Genomic DNA, 21,880 nt, shown 5'->3' on the forward strand with positions numbered 1-21,880 from the left:
ATAAATCTCAATATTCAACTGACTCCCTCAAGTCCAGCTAATGTTGGCAGGGTTTTGCATCATCTTAACATTTTTTTCTAGTTTAATGGCAACCAATCCTTACTTAAAATGTCATATAAACCTACTAATTGGCATCTTAAAATATGACATGTCAAGTCAAGATGAGACAAAAAAAATTTGGGCCAACCACCGTCGGCCTCCCATTGGTTGTTCCCAAACCGCGACGCCTCTTACATTTGCTGTGATTGGTCAGAGTTGAGCCCTGCGTCATCGGGGGGGAAAGAAGCCGCTTTCTGATTGGATGAAGGGTCCGACTGCTGCTAGCTCCGCAGAGCGAATATGAGTCGCTGTTGGGCGCCGTCCGGCATGTGTTGTTTACGGTGAGCTCGATCTCCGAGGCTGCGCTCCGGCATTTCTGGTAAGCTCGTTTTAATGCTCTCTGACTGTAGAAGGCTGGAAAACAAACGCAGAAAGCGAAGGTGCGTCCAAGTGTGTTGTTGGAAACGTTGTGGGTAGGCGCGGCTACGGCTATTCTCTGGGACAGAAGCCGTCCGGTTGTCGGCGCTGGCTAAATCCTGCAGGCTGACACAATTCCTGAAGATCCGAGCAGAGCATCTTTCTAGCGGCGCCTTCACACCAACACCTCCCAGCAAGCGGGGACTTTTGACAACACTGACCTCCGTCTGCCCGGTGCTCCCGAATACGAGGCGCCTACTATTCCAGCAAGTAGACGTTGATCCATGTGGAGCGCGATATGCGTTTTAACCTGACGGGAAACACCAACAGCAAATCGTTGATGTTGAAACGACGACCGAAGCCGGGTTGCCTTTCTGTGGGATTCTCGTTTTCGTCGGGTTGGGAGAGTGTTTGCGGGCCAGCTCGACCCCCGCAGCGCCCGACAGGGGTGACACGGCGGCCCGACAGGGGTGACACGGCGGCCCGACAGGGGTGACACGGCGGCCCGACAGGGGTGACACGGCAGCCCTCCTGCAGACATGGACGCTGGCCGTGAAATAGTTGCCAAATTCAATTATCACACACACACAAGGAGTCCAGAACGAGTGGAGACGCACCTTGTATATAAGGGTCTAGAACATTTAGTCTCAAATGTGTAATTTTGTATGCAGATTTATTGGTTGCGGTTAAGCTGCGAGCATCGCTTCAGGTGCACAGGGTGACCTTAAAGCCGTGTTACCCGTCTGTATTTCGGTGCAACTCGGTTGAGTTCTATCCGGATGTGGTGTCAAACAGCTCCTCCTATGTTTTTGTTGATTTGCTTGTTTTTCTTATTTTCCTTTTCCTGTTTACAGAAAAGGGCAGGCAAGAAGAGAGAGAAAAAACATTGAAAGGGGATGTTGACTTGTCCCTCAGACCCACCCCCCCAAATAGTCTGTCCAATGGATGAAGTCTCCATTCCCCAAAACCATTTCTGTAGCGCTCCTCCACCTCCACCGCCTGTCCCCCTCTTTTCCTCCATCACTCCCAGGTATAGTTGTCCTTGCACATTTTGCTTTCTTTGGTGTAGTACGTCCTGCTTCCTTTACCGATTTTGGATATTTAGGAGCAAATGCTGTGAGCTTCATGTCAAGTGTTTTGCGAATGCTTCGTTTTTCTCAGCTCTGTGGCAACTTTTTCACGTTTTGGTTTTTTCGGCTTTGACTTTTGACGCCCGTAAGTGGAGGAGGAAGTTGCACCGAAACTGCTTTGATGAAGGTTGAGACCATTCTGCAATAATACATAATCACACCTCTTTGGAAACATTTCCAGCTGTGCCAACGATGGAACATCAGGAAACAGAAGGATCCCAGCAGAATCCCCTGAAACCCAGAGTGTTTCGGGTCCCGAAGCCGCCCCAGAACCGCCCGCTCACAATCCGTCCCTTTCAAAGAGACAAAGGGAGATTGGGGGAACGGTAGAGTGCAGCTTCATGAATCCATCCCTCGTGCTCCTCACAGATGACAGAAATCCCACATCTTCTCTTTCTTTAAAGGTCCAAGCGTCTGAGGCCAAACAGCCGAGAACTGACCCGGAGGTTGCATTCAAGGTCAGTTGGTTTTAGCTGCACTTTCCGTCTCTCGGTTGGTCGCCTCGTCAGCACCTTAAGCCTTTTAGTCAGAAATCTTTCGGTGTCGAACCTCTTTGTAAAATAGGACCGTGTCAAAGCTGGAGACCTGTACAGTGAGCAGGGCTCCGGGGTTCATTTATTCCTCCCACACGGTCGGGTGCCTCTGTTAATAAAAATAGTTAATAAAAATAATACGACAGCTTTACAGAATGTACAAAAGACAATGGATAGTTATTGAGAGGTAGGAATATAATAACTAATACTACTAATTCTAACAATGCGTATATGTATAAATAATAGGACTAATTATATATAGAAATCTTACAAAACAGTTCCTAAGAGTCATTGAGTTGCACAAAAAGCTGGGAGTGGAAGTCAGGATGACTCCGTGAGCACATGGGTGTGTGATGGGTTGTGTTGGAGTTGAGGAGCAGGGTTACTTTGGAAACGGAGACGTGTGAGAGTCCTGACAGGCAAACCAATGATTTCAGAGTGACTGAGACGATGTCCTGGTGGAATGAAACCAGCAGGTTATTGAGCATGTAATGACACTCTAAATAAAAAGAAATGAATGAATGGAATTGAATCAGTGTGTCGTGCACAGCCCAATAACCAGACAGGAGCCTTCTAAATTTGTAGGATTGCGTCATTTGTTTGGCCAGTACCACCGATGGTATCGTAGCCAAACACTGAGTAAAGAGAATAGTTCCTGACGTGTACTTTTATGTCCAGGATGATTTTGATGCTGTTTTACCAGAAGAGAGCAAAAATCAGTAAGTTTTTCCAGTTATCGAGGTTCATTTTGTGCATTCAGGTGATTTTATTCATTTGTGCTGTTTGATTTTTTTATTTATTTTTTCCCAACAGGCAAAAGAAGTCGCAGAACCAAACGAATATCTCCGCAGCAGAAAATGTAGCGCTGCACTTCCTGCACAGATCTGCTCAGAATCTCGACATGGCTGAATACGACATGGACACATTTGGGGAATTTGATGGCAAACATGATATTCCAAGTGCGTCTTTCCCTAACAAATGGATAATCGGGCCCTTTTTTCAGTCACTCAAGTCTAAGATTTCCAGCTTCACAGAAATAGTCATGAGTCCTGTCAAAGTCTTCAAAGCTAACAGCTCCCCGCCCCCCAGCGCCGACCTGCACGAGGATAAACAGGCCTTCGGAACGGCGCAAGCACAGGGCCAAAGTGGGACCGAGGACACGGAAGCTATGGAAGGTGCACACAAAGCACAAACTGCTGTTCATAAAGGTTGTAAAAAACTGAGCATGGACCTGTCGGCACACGGCTCTGGACGGGCAGACGAGTGTCCCGAGACTGAGCAGACGCTGCCAGATTTTGCACCTTTGATACGGAGTCCCCCAGCCTTTGGTGATCCTGTGGAGGTTTTACAATCCTTAGGGCCTGTCTTTACTTCCAGTATTCCGTTGTGTCCCTCTGTTGTTGCCGTTGGTGCCTCACAAGAGTCCAACATAAAGATGCCCGGTGCAGAGGAGCTGAAGGGCAAACGGGCGGGTCAGGCCAAGCCACGAAAAGGTACGAGAAATCGAAAGAAGACGCCAGTGTCCGACCTCAAAAAAGTCCCGTCCGACCCGGAAACGACTGATGTTCAGCTCCCTGTTCCGTATTCGCTCAACTCCATCAGAGACGATCCTGGTGAGGATGAGGCTGTCTTACTTGAGTCCGATGGGAGGAAAAGGGAAAACGGCCACTCGGTAGGCGAGAGCCTCCAAAGTTACTTAACGAACGATGTAAATGGGAGGATTCTCAGGTCCACAGCAGATAATCAGCCCCTTGAGGCCCCATGCGACACAGCTGCGGGTCACGGCAGAGCAAAAAGGGATGTGAGGTGGGACGCTCAGGCTCAAAACACTGTTAGAAGGAAGCGGGTGAGAGCTGATGGATGTAGTAGGAACACACAAAGACAGCAGCTGCAGAGACCGACGAGAAAAAGACAGGCCGTCACCAATCAGGAAGGAAAAGACGATGGAGAAATGCTAACTGCCATAGATGAGGCTGCAGAGCAGGAAAGCCTTGAGGTGGGCCTGGTTGATTCCCTGGATTACAAGAGCGGTGTGACGGAGCAAAGCTGGAAGGGCAGCAGCAGTACGGAGAAGCCGGATAGGCCTCAGAGACTGGAGACGCAAACGTGTCTCCATTCACCAGACGTGGCCTCCGCCGACGATATGGATCTGGAAACCACCACTGCAATCGGATCCCCGAATCAAACCCAGCAGGAGCCGCTGGCAGAGGTTCCGTGTGGTCCTCAGGACCTCCGGAGTGTGAGAGAGTGCAGGGGAAGCACGAGGAATCCACAAAAACGCAAACAACCCCCCCGTGCAGCTTTCTCTGCCGATTCCGGAAATACAGCGATCGCGCTGCCGGAGGAGCTGATAGAGGTCAGAAACCCAGATTTGTCCCCCGTTGAGTCTTTTCAGTGGGCGCGTAGCTGCAGAGTAGGGGTGAAACCACAATCCAAGAGACCCAAAAAGGCGTTAAACTCATCTACAGTAGAAGGGAGTCCGGAGGCAAAGAAAGCACATTTAAAAACCAAAGAAAATGGGTCTGACGGGAGCGACGGTCAGATTTCTGCCAGCCCCCTTTATTTTCAAACCACGCCCCCTGACAGCGGTCCCCAGGCCGTCCCTTATCAAGACTGCTACGTAAAACTAGACCAGGTCGTGATGCTCGCTGACGCCGGCGAAGCGAAGGGCTGCGGCGCCGCGGCAGAGGAGCCCTTTCCCCCCAACGGCGGCGGCGCCGAGGTCTCCAGTCTCCGCTCGAAGGTGCTGAGACGCCGAAAGGGGAGGAGGAAGTGCAGAGTTTTACCCAACAGGACAAAGAAGGTGGATGAGGTTGCAAACTGTATCAGTAGGGACGACTCGATGGCCGCTGCGGCGGTGACCGGAGGGGAGCAGTGCGGGCAGCTGCTGCGTAGTTATTCCTGCCCAGAGATCTCAACGCTCCATTCTTCCGATGCCTCCTGGAATTTTTTTCACTCTCCGCATCACCCCAGGATTCAGCCGTCGCAGCAGCACGCCCGGACTGGGCCCCATCACGCCCGCAAGTCCGTCCGCCGAGCTCGCCGCCACACGGTCTGCAGCGTGGAAGTGGAGCGGGAGATCGCCCCCCTCTGCCTCCGTAAGGAGGTGTACCCGTCCAGAAGACCCGCCCCGTACGACGCCTCCAGTCTGAACCCCTCGCTGTCTCAGTCAGCTCTGGCTTCCTGTTTCCTGTCCAGTCCGCTGGCTTTTCTGTCTGAAAAAACAGATGGCAGAGGCGCACCTGCTGGTCCCGGCACTCCCAGTCACGTTTCCCCTCCCACCTTCTCTCTGTTGATGAGTCCCCCCACAAGGCCGCTGTCAGGAGTCATCCAGCAGCCTGACTCTTCTGGCGTCATGGACCCCAGGTAAGACATCTGTGGCCTGATGAGGATGACGATGATGATGATGATGATGATGACGACATTGGCCACGTTCACATGTCTGAGCATTAATCCGGGTGTCCTCTGCAGTGGGATGAGTGTGCAGTGTGAGCCTGAGAGGTGGCAGCGGTGTGACGTGGAGGACGACGGCGAGAACACCAGCTCATCCAGCCAGGAGTTTGAGGACGTGGGCTTGAGAGAAGAAAAGGCTTTGTCCGATTCTGAAGTCAAGGTATCAAAGGCTTGCAAATGAAGGGGCGAGGTCGTTCATTCCACATTTGAACCTTTTGATTCTGCAAAGATCAAAGGGAATCTGATCGTAAAGCAACCCGTCCAGTACTGTTGCTTAACCCCGACTCACTGCTGCTTCCCTACAGCTGTCGCTCACATTATGTGGGCAAATGAGCTGCTTGTGAGTGGTTTTCCACTTTCTAATGGGATTATTTGTTGGGCGCTTGTAGTCTTAGATTTAATCTTACACTAATCTGAGAAAAAAAGATTCCTGGGGTTTTATTTCACAGCCTCGCAGTAGTTTTATTACCCAGGTTTTTAAACGTTCATCTCCAAGGTGGCTGCAGCTCAGCGACCATTATGTGTTGGGACAGTCCTAAAAGGATTCATTACTAGATTATTATTTCAGATGAAAGTAATTTTTTTTTCTTATGTCATCCTCAGGTGATGCACAAAAACGAGGAACGAGGCAAAGTGTCGTCGATTAGAATTCGTAAAACTTTACCTAAACCTCCGAACAACCTGACGCCCATGGGTCTCCCCAAAACTGTCAGGTAACCATGCCGGAGCGCTTCTGTGGTCCACCAGAACCATCCCGTCAATATGACAGCCATCATCTATTCAAGCCCCATTTTTCTTTTAGGGTGAAAAAGAAGGACTTCAGTCTGGAGGAGATTTACACCAATAAGAACTTCAAAAAACCCCCTGAAAGGTAAAGTCGAGGAATAAGAGTCTCGCGTGTAAAGAGCCGCCCGAAACGTCAGCGCCCACTTCCTGTGTTTGACCAGAATCTTTAACTCTTCCTTCAGCCGACTGGAGACCATATTCGAGGTGCCCACGAGTCGGAGGAACGGTTCCGTTTCTTCGTTTGGTCAGAAGCGCATGAAGCGTTTCCTGGAGTTCTCGGAGGTCGGCCAGGTCAGAAAACCAAAGAAGCCGCTGGCCGGCGTGGCGAAAGCAGGTGCTTCCACCTCTCGGACACGAAGAGGCGGTCCTAAAGACGCGGCGGCCCTCAGCGCGCAGGACGTGGACTTGCTCCTCTGTACCAAGCTCGACCAGCTGAATCTGTGGCTGATCCACGATCAGTCAGACGAGTCGATGCCTCTCCAGCAGTCGTTCGGCAGCCTTTAAACGGCGCAGCTAAATATGGTTCTGCTCTTTAGCGTCACGTAGGCGTCGTTGGGGCCTTCTGCTGCGTTTGCAGCATTGAATCCGTCACTTATTTACATTTGCGCAGCGTCTCCAGTTGAGCCTGACAGACCAGAGTCCAGATCCTCTCTGACCGGAGCGACGCCGTTTCCTCCCCTCTCTGACAGGGGGAGCAGAAAGGCGTCGTCTGTTTCGGACCGTTGCACAAATTAACGCCTGTAACGCTGAAACGGCGGCCTTGCTGTTTAAAAAGGCAGCTGTTTTAGGGAAAACTCAGATTTCAAATGTGCCAGCAAGAGATTAGTTCTACCTGAGGGTAGTTTATGACCTGTTTATGACCCGCTCGCCCGTGTCGCCAGGCAGCTCGGACAGAATCCTCGATCTCCCCTCAGGAGGATCCTGTTTAAAACATCTGTTTGTGCGGCGATCGATGGCTGAAAAGTTCCGTCTTTGTGTCAATGGTGACTTGATTTCCCCCCCCCCCCAGATGTGTACTGCACATGTAAACCTGAAAAAATGCCTATTCTATGTTTTTGTATTGGCCTGTGCTTGTTGTCGCCTTAACTGTAAGATGGATGTGGTGATGTGGTCATTGTAACTGTCGCTGTGGCACGATGGCGTCGCCAGACTTCTCACACAGGGATCTGTTTTCATAATGCTAAAGATGTCTGTAAAAGTACAACATGTGATAGTTGTGGCGTTAAAAAAGGCTCATGTAGGAACAATGCAATAACGAAGCACTGACGAGCAGGTTTAGTAGAGACCCAGACTTTTTGGTTTCTAGATTGGGTTTTTATTTTAGTAATTCAGAAACATGGAAAACCTGCAACTGTGTACAGTATCTAAACTGTGAAACTCCAAAATATGGAATTGGGTCTTTAAGGGGCGGGGGGTGCAGTATTTAATGTACATATGCAGTGCCATGTCTCTCAAACCATGCTGGATTTTATATGGTCCTTTAGATTTTGAACTGTCCATATTTCTTATATTGCTAAATAAATATTACTGTGTATAAAAATGTAAACCTTGGAAGTTTTTTAAATGCTCTTTTGTGTTACAGTAAGAATGATCGTCCCAGTCCTGTTTTCTTCCCGTAATTTCCCACTGTTTTCCCGTCCAGTGGACAGTTTAGTCCAGCAGAGTGAGAAGATACGAGACCAGCGCCATTAGGATGGGGATGGAAACCAGGAGCGTGACCCACGACAGGATGGCGATGATGCCGAACCTTTTGGCCCGCTGTGAGAACTCTGCAGCTCGCTGCGGATCTGTCGCCTCTTCAGCCTGTTGAGCCAATCAAAGGATGCATGAAAGCCATCAAATATGCCTCAAAGGATGGATCAACGGCGACGTCATGGAAACACGTTCTAAAGCACCTTGACTGAATATACGAGAGCCTTGCAGCCGATGCAGGAGAGCCCGCAGATGATGCTGCAGATGGCCAGCTTCCTGTGGTTCCTGTCACTGCAGAAGGAGGCGGCGTCCGTTCCGCTGATGGCGTGATTCAGGTTGTTCTGCTCCTCACCCGAGCCTGGGAGCAGGTTGATATGGACCTCCTCAGCTGCCGCTTCCGTCGTCTCCGGCTGAGCCGACATGACTGCAGGTCACAGGAATGTGGTTTAGCCTTGTTGAAGCAGGAAGGAGGTAATGACCCGCTGCTGCTCTTTGGTTTCAGTTTTACATTAAGAAAAAAAAAGTTGAAAAAGGCTGAATTCACAAAAACCTCATGGATCATTGTCTTTGTCATTAAACCCGAACAGTGATGGTTTAACCAAGCATCTATTTAGCCTAAACCACCTGTTTCTTTAAGGAATCATCTTGGATTATCCCAGATTTTGGAATTAATTAGCTAAATGTTCGAAATGTGTTATAAATAGATAATTAACTCAGTTTACCTCAGACTTCACAACACTGGTCACGACTGTAGTCACGACAATCCAGATTTGCTTTAAAATGATCCTTAACAAGTCCGAACTCGTCCCACGACTTCTGACTATGCGCAATTATGGGAAATTCACTGGTTTAGCTGCCGCCTGAAAAGCTCGTATGATCGCAACTTTTGGATGTGAAATCTTCCCTCCCGTCGAGCGAAATGGGGAAATGAAGGTCTAAGATGTAAAACAACTGGAGATTCATATCCAGTTGAGCACGCCTTGAGTCACCCGACAACATGCTTGTGTGTTTTGTGTACTCGTGTTACAAAGACATGTTAATAATTTGAAGTGAGGAACAGGCGGTCCAGGGTTGTGTGTGTACGACAACAAAACAAGTGTACAACAGAAGAATGTGAACATCTAAAAGAAAAATCACTTTTCTGAAAATGAAGTCATTCCAAAGGTGAGCTGATCACAAACCTGATGAATGTCAGCACCTGGGATGAATCCTCTTCACTCTGAATTCCTCAGTGAAGGTTCCTTAGAGCGGCGACATCGCCGTAGATGTTCCCTTATCAAAGCCACAAGTGTGACCACTTTGTCCTTACAAACATCAAACAAGATCTCTGCGTCCAAAAACAGTCGCTCTCATCTTCCCCACGAGCCCCAAAAGCTCCGAGCCTGAAAATGGGAAAACTGAGCTGCCACTGAAACTTGCCGTGAAACTCCCACACCCATTTATTGTGCCTCCTCCCTCCCTCTCTCCCTCCCACGAATGCTCTCCCTCCACTCATTCCCTTTATTGCCTGTGTCTCATTGCTGTGGCGGGCCTCTCCTTTTCCTCATGAATCATTTTCACATTCAAGAAGATTCCCCTTCACCTAGTTACCAGGCAACATTCCAGAGCTCCTGGGAATGTCCGCACTCACCACAGGTGTGAAACATGCTGCTACTCATATCTGCTGCCATCCCTCTGCTCTATGACCCAGAGATAAGAATTCCCTCTTGCTTCAACAATTGGTGACTACAGTTTCCTTCACCCAGTATTCAGAGGTCTCTTTCCTCAGTTTGTCTGTTTAATCCCTGAATACACACAGATGGGTTTATCTGCTTATTAATGAGGTTATCCACCCAGCCCATCACATGACGTGTGCTTAGACATGTAACTATGAAGATTTCTGAAGAGTGGTAAAATCAGGAAGTTACACATTGTTTTTGTTTACTCGGGTCATTGTTGCAGCTAATTTCCCTGCATATTGTGCCTTCCTCCTGCTGTATAGGCATGGTGCTGTCATATTAACTGGATCCAGTCATGATTCATACAAGATTCCATAACATACGAGGTTGCTTTATGATGAAAGAAACTTGGTTTTGATCTTTGGAAGATTACAATCCGGAACATTACCAAAATTTAACGAGCTCTCCTTCATAAACATTTGCTGAAAATGTCATTAAAATAAGTTCAGAACTTTTTGAAGTATTTTAGTAACAGTAACACAAACAAAATTCCAGCTGTCTCACACCTTGAGGCAGGTATAATATTGTTGCTGTAGTAGTAGAATTGAGCAATAATAGTGTCATGATTGGCTACTTCTTTACAATAATCGATTTTATACCTAGAGCCAAGCTAAAAAAAATAATCATAAAATGATACAACTTAGATAATAAAGATAAGAAGTATTGATAGTTCCGGGTGCAAAAAAAGACTACATATCCCAAAATGCTTTGCTACGAATCACATATTGTGGTAGATATATTTTTTGCTATAAACCACGTAAAGTTAAGCTGATGCCATTTTAAGTGTGGATCTACAATGTATGGAAATTGATTGTTGAATGTGAATTAAAATTATTTATTGTGTTTAACAAATGAACCAATAAGTGCACGGACGGCCGAGGCAGCGAGAAACCCGGAAGTGTTCCCAGTAAAGGAACGACACGTCGGCTGCGTCGGTGTTTTCTGCTCATAGTCCCCAATTCCAGGTTTCGGCGTTTTTTAGATGTTCGCAGGGAACATTTCTCAGTTCCTGACGCCATGATGGAGACGGACAGAGGTGTCGTGTTGGCCTCGGAGAGATACGGACGCGCAGAGTGCTGGAAGTATGTTGCAAACCATGGAGCGATTGAGAGGAGAAGAGAGGGGGGCGAAGGAGAATCCAGAGGAAACTCCGTAGTCGGAGCTTTTAAAGTCAGTCCTGCTGGACCACATGCACGTTAAGGTTGTCTTGCGTGGTTTGACAAGTCCAACATTTCAAATTCACCTTCCAGAGTGTGTTTCTGCCTCAAGGCTACCCCGAGAGTGTCAGCGGCGATTACCTGCGTTATCAGTTCTGGGACACTGTGCAGGTGAGGGAAGGGGTGTGTGTGTGTGTGTGTGTGTGGTGTGTGTGTGTGTGTGTGTCTGTGTAAGTAAACTGTCACCCGTCAGATTGAGACTGGTGGCTGACGGGTTCTCACGCTCCTTGCAGGCTTTCTTCAGCTCTCTTTCAGGGACTTTGGCCACTCGGGCTTCCCTCAGAGGTGTTGGTGTTGGGAACCAGGAGGCGACCGTTGCTGCAGCCACAATGACGTGGTTATTGAAAGGTGAGCCTCAAAACATACCTTCTGTTTCACTCACGTGGCGAGTGCAGGGTGTGAGGGGCTGCTTTCTCCTGCAGATGGAACTGGCATGTGTGGAAGAATCCTCTTTGCATGGAGGAAAGGGTAAATATTTAGAATGAATAAGTCGATGGGAGTACAACCGTGTCCACCGTTGGTGAGATTTGTCTTTATTTCCAGGACTAAACTCGACTCTGAGGCCAAAAAGTGGAGGTGCGCGCGACGCAGCAGCCATTGTTTCACAAAGTTTGTCCAGTTTGGTGTTTTTAAACGTTCTCCTTGATTATTTCTGCAGGCTTTTTGCAGATATTCTTAACGACGTTGCCATGTTCATGGAAATATTGGCCCCGTACTTTCCTGCTTTCTTCACACTCGTTATGTGTGTTTCTGGGATTTTCAAAGTAAGACAAACAAGTCAATTTATCTATTCAGTTTTTTTGATGACTAACTAATAACACTATGTCCTGAGACAACACTGTACATTTTTATCATTATAACCTGGCTGAACTGTAAACTATAAATCACTTCAACGCGTCTCCTGCAGTCCCTGGTCGGTGTTGCCGGCGGTGCCACCAGAGCTGCTCTGACGGTTCATCAGGCTCGCAGAGACAACATGGCCGACATCTCGGCCAAAGACGGCAGTCAGGTACTTTTATTAGCTACAGAACTACAGATTTTCCTTTACACGATCAAGAACGTGAACAATCGATCTAGTCGTCGACATAAATGTAATTGTAAAGACCAGAGTTCTCTGTGAACGTACAGCAGGACGTATGAAGGTTAACATTGGGTCCACCCCATAATTTCCCAACTGAACATTTCCGTGTCCTTTTTCCCTGGACAGGAGACCTTGGTGAACCTGGCCGGACTGCTGGTCAGTTTAGTGCTCATTCGCTTCGTCAGTGATAACGCAGCGTGAGTAGCTAACATGGACTCTAACAGAGGAGCACAAAGTGCCTCCCGTGATCTTTTCCTTTGCTCTCCACCAACAGACTGACTCTCGGCCTCTTCTTCCTCTTTGCTGTCCTCCACCTCTTTGCCAACTACAAGGCGGTGCGTTCCGTTGTCATGGAAACGCTAAACGAGGCGCGCCTTTCCGTCGTACTGCAGCAGTACCTGGAAAACGGACAGATCCTGAGTCCGCTAGAGGCCAATGAGAGAGAACCTGTTTTTATGGGTGAGAACTGGGAAGCAGCTGTGAAATATCTTAATAAGTCAGCATCATGGCATCATTTTTGATTTCTCCAGATTTTAAGAAAGTGGTGCCCATCAGACTCGGGGTGAGGCTACAGGAGGTCGTACAAAGGTACTGTAGTTTTGCTTTGTCAATAAAGTATCATGATATAACAGCTAATCTTATGCTTTTGTTTTATGTTGTAGTTCAGAGGAACTTAAATTTGCCCTGAAGTTAAGCAACAAGCCTTTTCTGTTAGGAGTGAAAAATGGTATGCCCTTTTTATCTACCTCCACAGAACAATAATGTGAATATCTGCATTCAGTAGTCCTCAAATTGAACCTGTATTCCTCTCCAGGTAGTGTGTGTGTTTGTTTGGGACCAGAGGCTTCAGTTCAGGATGAAATCAGGGTGATGTGCCAAGCACTGTGGCTCCGTCGCATGTTGAGTTCTCAGCCCTCGAGAGGAGCTTCGGCAGAGCAGCGTATGCCTTTACGGCTTCTTATTTCTGTTCACCAACAGAGGTCCTTTTTCTGTTCAACATTCCCCTCTTTCCCTCCTCTAAAGGCCACTGGGACCTGGTGCATGAAAGTCACAATGTGATCGACAATATTTTCAGCCCATTTCTCAAAGGTGAACACACAAATTTTTGATTGTCTTCTGTGCGTTTGCAGGGATTAATTTATGTTTCTGACATGTTGCAGGTTTGGTAGCTGCAGGATGGGATTTGAAACGAAATCTGCTGGACTGGGATGAGTGGAGGGTGGAGTGGAAGATAAAAAACAAATGAACTCCAGCCATATACATCCATTTCACATTGAAATAAAAAAGAAAAGTAAAAAGTTGTATTTCTAGTTTTATATAGGTTCAAATCAAGATTAAATGCAATTGATTTTTTTTATAGTTGAATTGGGTTTTTTTACGTGTATTTTGATTAAGTAATGGATTGTCACATCAAAGCTGCTGTTCTTCCATTCGTCCACATGGTGGCGATATCCTCCAATACTTATGGCACACGAAGAAGAAGTAACATCCTGTCAAATTCTAAACAAAAAAATAGAAATTTGTAAAAAGCGTAACGAAAACCATGAATCAAACCAGTTTAGTTCAACAAAACTAAGACAATCCCATATAGTTGTGTTTGTGTTGGGAAGGCTGATTAGTTTATTCCTAAAAGCGCTGAACGCAATATGAGGCCATTTGTTTTGAAAATCCCCACCGGATAATGAGGCTCTCTAGAAACAACAATTTTCCAGTAATCTTGTTTGTTCGGTCGCACGAAAATCAAAACTGAGCAGTAAATGGGCCGATATACGTGTGCATACAATTGTGAACATGCCAGTGATTCGGATGTAAAGTTTTTTAAGTGAGTAACGGAGTGAAGCTTGCGGATGTAGTTCGCTATGGTAAACATTTAACAAAACTGGGGGGGGGGGGGGGGTCTTGTCTAATGCTGTAAAGCGTAGTTTTCCTAACAAGTCATAAAGCTATGTTCCTCTTTTACTCTTTACATGACGTTTCTAACGTCCCTTGTTTGGTTTCGACCTTGCTGCATGCAGGTTTCCTCTGTATAATCCCCGCAAACTCAAGAAATGGTTAACAAACATGAAGTTGAAAGATTGGACCCCATCTCGATTCTCGGTGTTGTGCATTGATCACTTCGAGGAGCAGTATATCGACAAAACAGGCAAAAGTGTGAAACTTCGAGAAGATGCCGTCCCCACCGTCTTCTCTTCAACCCCTGGTGACCCGCAGAAAAGAAACACAAAGGTCGGTTCACGTCACCTCATTAAACTCAGCATCTCCATTCGCTGTCTTCACAATAAACGCTTCTTTCTCCCCAACAGGCTTCCATAAACCCAAGAAATAAAAAAGCCAAGGTGAAAACAGGCTGTATTCTTCGTTAATACTGTGCTGAATAATAACGCCGTTATAACTGTGTTCATGACCGCCCATGTGTGTTATGTTATGTCTGTGTTGCATCCTCAGGCTCCTGGTCTGAAAGCTTCTCTCTCAGGTCCAGCTCAGCCCTCGGTGATTCCAGCTGCAGCAGCAAAGCAAAACACCCCAAACCAGGAAGCCCCTCAGACGTCAGATGCTGCAGGGTATTGATCCACGTTCGGGCGCATCACATTCCCTGTATTTCCCGTTTGTGTCTCTTAAGTGTGTTGAACGTGTCTGCTTCAGAGACCCGAAAAAGCCGGAAAAATGGAGGATAATAACAGATGCAGGGCTGATGAAGATCAGCTCGTTTCCATATTTCTTTCACGGGGACTATTGTGTATCACAGGTAAGTGAGACTAACTCCTCGTCTGATAAATTCACTATTTTATTTTAACAGTCAAAGGCAACACTGTTTCTAAATGTTCCAGGATGTTCAGTGGGCTCCAGATAAGGACGAGAGCGTGAGTATTGGTCCGTGTTGTGTTTTTTTAGTCTGGCTCAGATAACGAGGGGTGTTAATCAGTTAGTTGTCTTTAATTTTCAGACAGAATGTGAAGATCCAGAGAAGTTGATCGAGGTGAGTTACGGGCTAACAGACGGGGTTTATTGTTGCGGCGGCCTGACGGAGGAGCTCCGTGTTGGCAGGTGACGGCGCCGTGGCAGTGGCTCGGGCTGGACGTCAGAGGGCCTCTGCCCCAAACGCTCAACGGTCACAGGTACGTCCTGAGCGTGACGGACTACTTCTCGAAGTGGGTGGAAGCCGTGCCCGTGGAGTCCTGCCTGCCTCCGTGCGTGGCCAAGCACGTCGCGGACGTCATCGCACATTTTGGATTCCCGCTCAGAATCCTGTCCAGGCTGCCTCATGACATCATCCAGAAGGTAGGTGTCGCATCACTGGAAATGGCTGCACCTTCCAGGGTCGCCACGCTTGGAAGTGGGGGTTTAATTGGAATCCGGGTTACAGCTATTACGATGCCAAGCGGCTGATTTTGTCAGGTGAATTCTGTGTAAATGATCCTTCTGGTAGATCAACAAAGAACTGAAAGAAGAGCTGAAGATCACCATCGCGCTCGTCGTCCACCATCAGCAGACGGGCAGCGCAGATCTGATCACGCAGCAGCTGATCGACAGGTTCGTAGCCTTTAATGTCAGATTGAAAAATGCCGTTTTTGTTTGTCATTAGGATCACGTCTTCCTAAAGCTTTGATGTTTTACTACCTGCTGCTTCTCAACAGGATGGTGAATGATCTTATAGAGGAGCACGTGGCTGATTGGGACATTTATCTGCCTGCCAAGGTTTTCGCTCTGTGTTTCAAAGAGCATCCAAAGACCATGAAAAGGCCCTTCTCACTGCTCTGCTGTGCAGGCCTGGAGCCCGTGAGGGGCCCCAGAGGACTGGATGTAAGCAGGTTTCAAAGTGAATTGTTTGAATTTTGAATTTGTTTGAATTGACAGACTGTTTTGTACCATTCTGTGTGGGGTTGTGCCAATAGTACACCTATTCCAGGGTCCAGGAGTGTGCTTTTGTCATTAAATGAGGAGCACAACTTAAATAGGTGAGATCAATGGTGCTCATTTACTATATAAACTACGGCTTTCTTACAAATTAACACAAATGTGCAACTTGTGTTACTTTTCAGCCCTGATTTGATGAAACTATTACGGTGGACGAGGTTTGACCTGGACGAGGGCTGTTTCCTGCCGTGGAAGACAAACCTGCTCATTTTGCACGCTAAAACATTGAAACTACTTTAGCATTTTGTGCTGCCGACATTTTTTAGTTTAAATGCTTTATTTCAATGTTGAATTGTCATGATTTTCATTATGAAAGTCATAAAGGTTGAGGAACTATATATGAACCTTGTTTTTTGTTGAAAGTCTGTTCATGCAAAAACATAGATACTTTCTTGGGCCACAATTTTTTTTTTAAAAAGTTTATAGTTACCATGACAATAAGGGTCCTGGATGAGTCTTTCAGCAGTTCTTCCCTTATCCTGAAACGGAAACCAGTGATCATACTGACCTCCGACCCCGCTGAGCCACTCAACCTGACCCTACCGGCAACCTACTTTACTAAATATAATGTATTTCTGTATGTTCTCTGTGTGTGCCTATTCTCTCCTCTCCTCTCCTCTCTCTACCCAGTCCCCCATCAGCAGGAGGGTTCCCCTACATGAGCCTGGTCCTGCTCGAGGTTTCTTCCTGTTAAAGGGGAGTTTTTCCTTGCCACTGTTGCTTGTTTGGAGTTAGGCCCTGGGATTCTGGAAAGCGCCTAGAAACAATTTTGATTGTAAAAGATGCTATATAAATAAAAATTGATTGATTGATTGATTGATCTAGAAACTGTGACCTTGAGGCACATTGAGACCTGCAAAACAACTGTTATTTTGCTCATAAACAACTGTATCAAAAGGTATAGGAATGATATTAAACTCACTTCATGTGTTTGATGGAATGCATATTTAATAGTTACCTTTTGCCATGTCTCTTTTATTTAAAGAATTGACACTAAGTTTTAAATTTAAATAATTAATTTGATCTAAAATCCACTGGATTTATTTTATAAGTAAAAAAAATTATAATTCCAACAACTATCTGCAGTAGAAGAAATCCTCCAATAGGGGGCGATGTTTCCCTGTGGTTATAATTACCGCATGAAAAGAAGAAGAAAAGCGCAACGGCGTGTAGCGCCGCCCGCTGGTCGCGGGAGGGATTGCAGGCTGACCGTTACTGCTGTGATCTCCCTTTTGGCGCTGTGCAGCGGAGGCGTTGTTCTGTGTGTACAAACCACCCGCAAGAAATGGTGAGTGAGTAAAACACGTAGAGCTCCAAATGTACAGACCTGTTGAGGCTAACACGTTACTCTACTGGGTTAACAGCATTTTCGGAGACATTACCACAACAATTACCATTGGTCCAGCTCGACTTTTAATGGAAATCGACCAACCCAGAGCTTATGCCTTTGTTTAGCTAACCTTTGCTATCGTGAATTAGCTTACCCGCAGCGGTTAACATCAAAACTATCATTCTTTTTATATAATGATGCTGTAGTTGACATAAAGTCAAGCGAGACCTTAACGGAAGTGATGTTTTATGAACGGAGCTGTTCTGGTCAAGTGACACTTGTACCTGCGAACTTTGTTGTTGATGAAATGACTAAACAGTCCAGAAAATGCTAGCTAGCTAAAGTTGCCAGCGAGTGCTTTAGCTCAGCAAATGGCACCGTTTGCTTTTAATAGTGGCGTGCAGCGTGTCCCGATCACGGTCCAGTAAAAAGCGACTAAGCTTTGCTGCCTTGACGGCTGCTGGCAGCTGCTCTTTAAGCCCCCGGGACCAGTGACACAAATAGGTTCGCGTCTTTATGGACCCAACGACACGTTTTATTATGACTGGTACCCTTCCTTAAATCGACCAACTCGCCACCGTGCAAAAATAACCCGATTTGACTTTGCCAAGTTGCTTTTTTTACGCATAACTTTGCCCAAATGTGGAATTCAAGCTCCAGGAGTGGTGCCCGAGTTTATTTCCTAATGTCATCACCTCAGTTTAGTCCTCAGTTGACTGTTAAAACCCCACAATATCACCCCGGGGGGTCAATAGTCCAGCTCATCCTGCTCAGTTTCATTGATTCAGCCTAATTGTTTTTGTCCATCCCAAGTGCTGTTGGGACCCTCCAAGGTGACAGGACGGAGCTAATCCACTACTAAAGCAACAGCCATAAGGTGCCCCCCCCCCCAAACTAAACCCTCGCTCACATCACGCCGCGAAGGCTTTATTTTTTGGGGACTTTGCTGTCTTCACTGGAGTTCCAGATAACAAAAACGCGGCGCTGACCTCCTCCTGTTGTTGCTCTGCGTCCAGGACGTGTTTCTTATGATTCGACGTCATAAGACGACGATCTTCACCGACGCCAAAGAGTCCACCACCGTTTACGAGCTGAAGCGCATCGTGGAAGGGATCCTGAAGAGGCCGCCTGAGGACCAGAGGCTTTACAAGGTAGACCGGACGTTTCAGACCTGCCTCTGTTTATCAGTAAACACTCACCCCCCCCCCCCCCCGTCTCCCCAGGACGACTTGTTGCTGAGCGACGGACAGACGTTAGGAAACTGCGGCTTCACCAACCAGACGGCGCGGCCTCAGGCCCCGGCCACGGTGGGCTTGGCCTTCCGCCTGGGGGGTGAGTCTTCCACCTTCGGCCGCTTCCGCTTTTGTCGTCGGCCTTTTCACCGTTTCCTGTCCCCCCCCCCCCCCCAGATGACACGTTCGAGCAGCTGAGGGTGGAGCCTTTCTCCACCCCCCCTGAGCTCCCCGACGTCATGAAGCCGCAGGACTCTGGCAGCACAGCCAACGAGCAGGTCGTCCAGTGAGGGAGGGGGGGGCGCCGGAGATCCACGCCGGAGTCGGAGGGGAGGATGCACAACGGGGGGAGGGGGGGGGGGAGGGGTTCATGGCGAAGCCTCAGCAGGTGACTTTTCTCTTGTAGAGGACTGATATTCACAAACCGTTCCAATCAGGTTCTCCGGCGTGTCGATTCACGGGGGGGGGGGGGACTTTTCAGCGCCCCGCCGGACCCTTGAGAGAGCCGACGGCCTCGTCACGACACTGCGGGTCAGGGGCGGGGTCGGTTAAAGGCCAAACGTTGGGAAAAGTACCTCGTATTTAATAAAAGCGCGTCTTTATTTCGGAGGAAGGTTACTTCGGTCCTCCCCGCTTTTTTTAACTTTATTCTTGCCGGCTGAAGCGTGGGAGTCGACATTTGTAGGCTTTTATGTTTAATGAGCAGTTCTTAGGATGTTTTTGGGCTCTGGCCTGGATATTTGGGTGTCTGTGATATTCCGAAGTCACTGTGTGTATCGGAAGAGATCAAATCTGGAATAAAAGGAGCGTCACTTTGCATTTCCTCATGTATCGCTAGTTTTTAGACCGTTCCAGTAACGTTTCTCAGACTTGATGACAGAAAAAAGCAGCTGTAAAAACTATTTAATTGTTGATTTTTTTTATTTTTTTCTCATTTGTAACCTTACTAACAAAGTGGGGGCGGCTGCTGTTGCCGGGGGCTCATTTCAACCTGATCGATGGTGGTTTGTTGCACATTTTAATCAGAGTTGCTCAAACTGTGTTGTGACGTGACTGATGTGGGGGGGGCTGACGTGAACACTTCTGCAGCTTGAGTCTGTGAAAGAGTGGCTCAACGTTGAACTCGTAACAGATTTAATATTAAAACATGTTTTTCCACCCCTGAGCGTCGCCTCATTCTTGTTGCAAACACTTCCTGGCTGCTTGGTTATTCGGGTTGTGAAGCAACGCTGCAGCTGACAGTCCAGGTGTCGTGTCCGCTCTTTAAATTTGGCTTTTGAAACCCATTTTGTGGATTACGCAGAAATTTAATCGCTCCGATTAGAAGTTCAAATTTCCGACGGAACTAGAAGGCGGCTCAGTTTAGTAAGTGGCGGAGCGGTAAAACCGGCAGACTTTTAAATGGCTTGTCCAAGATCAGATGGTATTGAATGCTTGTCGTGCGTCAGTTATAGTTAAACGCACAAATATGTTACGTTTTCACAAGTTCCAGTGAGAAATGAAACACCGCGGATTCGTTCCAATTCCCCACGGCACCTGAAGGCAGCACAGTTGCTAACGCCTGTTAGCTGCGCGTTAGCAACAAAAGTTGGCGACCATGTTTGTCGGTGCGGTGCAGAACCTGCTTCGCTTCGTGTAAACGTGAAACATCAGTTAGTCACTGGTCCTAATGGACGTCGATGAATGCGTGTTATCGGCTGGCCGAGCCGTGCTGGACATGGTGGAGCAGGAGTGGCAGCCGCTGTCCCCGGGCGAGCTGGAGCAGCGGCTGGACCAGGCTGTGGAGGAGACCCTGGAGGCAGAGCTGGTGGCGAACCTGAGGGCTCAGCCGTGCCCCACCGTGTATGTCCAGTTACTGCAACACCAAGCCAATGTCAGCCCCCAGGTTCCACAACCCCCCACCGACGAAGAGGCGCAGGAGCCCGCAGATCCGCAGGAGCCCGTCGGTGGTGAAGCCCTGAAGGTACCGGTCCGCTTCAGCTCCGCTGGAAATAACTTTAAAAATCCCAATCACACAATATTCCATCCAGAGGGGTGAAGTTATTTCCTCTCGTTGGGATCCAGTTGCGTTTAAATGGCCGGTGTGTTGCTTTGACCGTTTTTATCCATCTTCTCTGATATCAGCCACTGTGACTGGGTTTAAATTGTGTCCTGAGATGTTTAAATCTGTCCTCTCCTCAGGTTATCGCAGACTTGCTTCAAACCTCTGGCGCCAGGGCTCGGATGGCCGGCCGGGCCCGCTTATCCCTGTCGAACACAGTCCTGCTGTCCATCAGCCTTCTGACTGAGCGCGTGAGCTACCGCTCCCTGTCCCACCGCTTCCACCTGGAGAAGGGGAACGTCCACAGGATATTCTTCTCTTTCTGCGAGCGGGTCAACACCCTGGAAGAGAAGCTCATCAAATGGCCGGCCGGTAGGTTGATCCCACGTCTGTCAGACCAATGTTGGGCGAACACCCCGTCGTTGCCGGTATCAAAGAGGATTTGGTTTTGTCTCCCAGACTCGGAGGCTGCGGACGTTCTCGTTCCGCTCTGCAGATCAGAGAGGCTCCAGGAGGAGCAGCGGGCCCTCCCTCGGGTCCTGGGAGCCTTGGGACGCACCCTCATCCCCATCCGCCTGCCAGCCGGGAAAGGTGGCGCGGAAAGCGCCGCGTGCGAGGTGAAGAGGATGAAGGAGGCGCGTCCCGGCTCCTGGCTGAACCTGGAGCTCCTGTGTGACCGCGATGGACGGCTGCGACACTGCAGGATCAGTAACGGGTCAGACGTGGACGGGGGCAGGACGTTGAGGGACAAACTCGGACAGCATCCTGAGCTGATGCCTCCCGGCTGCTGCCTCGTCGCGAGGGCAGGATACCCGCTGAGCGCCCACATTTTAACCCCCTACTCAGGACGTGACGGCGCCAAAGAGAAGCTCTTCAACCGGACGCTGGAGGAGCATTTCAGGGTCCTGGATCAGACCGTTGCCAACCTGAGAGCGAGGTTTCAGAGGCTCAGGAACCTGGACGTCAGCAGCTATGATCGGGCCAGGGCTGTTGTGTTGACTGCGTGCGTGTTACACAACGTGTTTCTGGATATGGGACAAGTGGTTGAGGGAGAAGTGGGGGAGGAGGAGACCATCGGCCAAGAGGAGGGGGGGGAAGAAGATGACGAGGGTGTGCAGAGACGGGAAGCCGTCTCAGACTTGCTGTTTAAGTATTTGGACTCCGGAACCGCCTGAGATGCGTTGCATTTTTTTTTTTGCTGATAAAAAGGTTTTTTCCAACAAAATCTGTCTGTTTGCTTGCACATACGACAATTTTACTAATGACAACGGTTAGAGGAGGAATGGTTCACTCCGA

The 21,880-nt window shown here is 48.2% G+C and overlaps 6 protein-coding genes across 14 annotated transcripts; 5 read left to right on the forward strand and 1 right to left on the reverse strand.

Moving 5' to 3' along the window:
* The first annotated feature begins 287 nt into the window (after nt 1-287).
* On the forward strand, nt 288-7,904 carry prr14 (proline rich 14). Its single transcript, XM_057015447.1, has 10 exons — nt 288-418; nt 1,311-1,486; nt 1,768-1,912; nt 1,991-2,044; nt 2,798-2,838; nt 2,933-5,485; nt 5,591-5,732; nt 6,176-6,285; nt 6,375-6,443; nt 6,541-7,904. Exons 2-10 carry the CDS (start codon nt 1,353-1,355, stop codon nt 6,860-6,862), a joined length of 3,570 nt encoding a protein of 1,189 aa, XP_056871427.1. The 5' UTR covers nt 288-418; nt 1,311-1,352; the 3' UTR covers nt 6,863-7,904.
* On the reverse strand, nt 7,651-9,478 carry LOC130515308 (transmembrane protein 265-like). 6 transcript variants are annotated; one of them, XM_057015481.1, is made up of 3 exons: nt 9,232-9,478; nt 8,254-8,474; nt 7,651-8,161 (listed from the first exon to the last, which is right to left on the reverse strand). In XM_057015481.1, exons 2-3 carry the CDS (start codon nt 8,470-8,472, stop codon nt 8,009-8,011), a joined length of 372 nt encoding a protein of 123 aa, XP_056871461.1. In that variant the 5' UTR covers nt 8,473-8,474; nt 9,232-9,478; the 3' UTR covers nt 7,651-8,008. The 6 variants fall into 6 exon arrangements, with proteins under 6 accessions (XP_056871461.1, XP_056871463.1, XP_056871466.1 ...); XM_057015483.1 differs by having other exon boundaries at nt 8,254-8,535; XM_057015486.1 differs by having other exon boundaries at nt 8,254-8,540.
* A 1,169-nt stretch (nt 9,479-10,647) lies between these two features.
* On the forward strand, nt 10,648-13,481 carry rusf1 (RUS family member 1). The gene is made up of 14 exons (XM_057015454.1): nt 10,648-10,938; nt 11,019-11,096; nt 11,219-11,333; nt 11,408-11,453; nt 11,529-11,561; nt 11,644-11,749; nt 11,893-11,994; nt 12,193-12,263; nt 12,341-12,525; nt 12,597-12,654; nt 12,729-12,793; nt 12,881-13,006; nt 13,090-13,155; nt 13,227-13,481. The coding sequence occupies exons 1-14, from the start codon at nt 10,786-10,788 to the stop codon at nt 13,310-13,312; spliced, it is 1,290 nt and encodes a 429-aa protein (XP_056871434.1). The 5' UTR covers nt 10,648-10,785; the 3' UTR covers nt 13,313-13,481.
* A 107-nt stretch (nt 13,482-13,588) lies between these two features.
* Nucleotides 13,589-16,938, forward strand: zgc:153292 (uncharacterized protein LOC100003014 homolog). 2 transcript variants are annotated; one of them, XM_057015465.1, is made up of 12 exons: nt 13,589-13,888; nt 14,082-14,292; nt 14,370-14,402; nt 14,506-14,627; nt 14,710-14,812; nt 14,895-14,927; nt 15,011-15,043; nt 15,112-15,345; nt 15,494-15,597; nt 15,702-15,867; nt 15,960-16,022; nt 16,107-16,938. In XM_057015465.1, the coding sequence occupies exons 1-11, from the start codon at nt 13,824-13,826 to the stop codon at nt 16,002-16,004; spliced, it is 1,149 nt and encodes a 382-aa protein (XP_056871445.1). In that variant the 5' UTR covers nt 13,589-13,823; the 3' UTR covers nt 16,005-16,022; nt 16,107-16,938. The 2 variants fall into 2 exon arrangements, with proteins under 2 accessions (XP_056871445.1, XP_056871446.1); XM_057015466.1 differs by having other exon boundaries at nt 13,590-13,888; nt 14,512-14,627.
* Nucleotides 16,939-17,137: 199 nt separating this feature from the next.
* elob (elongin B) lies at nt 17,138-19,466 on the forward strand. Of its 3 annotated transcripts, XM_057015489.1 has the most exons (5): nt 17,213-17,269; nt 18,125-18,188; nt 18,328-18,462; nt 18,535-18,643; nt 18,721-19,466. In XM_057015489.1, exons 3-5 carry the CDS (start codon nt 18,340-18,342, stop codon nt 18,831-18,833), a joined length of 345 nt encoding a protein of 114 aa, XP_056871469.1. In that variant the 5' UTR covers nt 17,213-17,269; nt 18,125-18,188; nt 18,328-18,339; the 3' UTR covers nt 18,834-19,466. The 3 variants fall into 3 exon arrangements, with proteins under 3 accessions (XP_056871468.1, XP_056871470.1, XP_056871469.1); XM_057015488.1 differs by lacking the exon at nt 18,125-18,188 and having other exon boundaries at nt 17,138-17,269; XM_057015490.1 differs by lacking the exon at nt 18,125-18,188 and having other exon boundaries at nt 17,192-17,273.
* A 241-nt stretch (nt 19,467-19,707) lies between these two features.
* Nucleotides 19,708-21,809, forward strand: LOC130515293 (uncharacterized). Its single transcript, XM_057015461.1, has 3 exons — nt 19,708-20,506; nt 20,725-20,956; nt 21,044-21,809. The coding sequence occupies exons 1-3, from the start codon at nt 20,213-20,215 to the stop codon at nt 21,757-21,759; spliced, it is 1,242 nt and encodes a 413-aa protein (XP_056871441.1). The 5' UTR covers nt 19,708-20,212; the 3' UTR covers nt 21,760-21,809.
* Nucleotides 21,810-21,880: the final 71 nt, after the last annotated feature.

This window comes from Takifugu flavidus, chromosome 18 (assembly GCF_003711565.1).
Source record: "Takifugu flavidus isolate HTHZ2018 chromosome 18, ASM371156v2, whole genome shotgun sequence".
Lineage (NCBI taxonomy): Eukaryota > Metazoa > Chordata > Actinopteri > Tetraodontiformes > Tetraodontidae > Takifugu > Takifugu flavidus.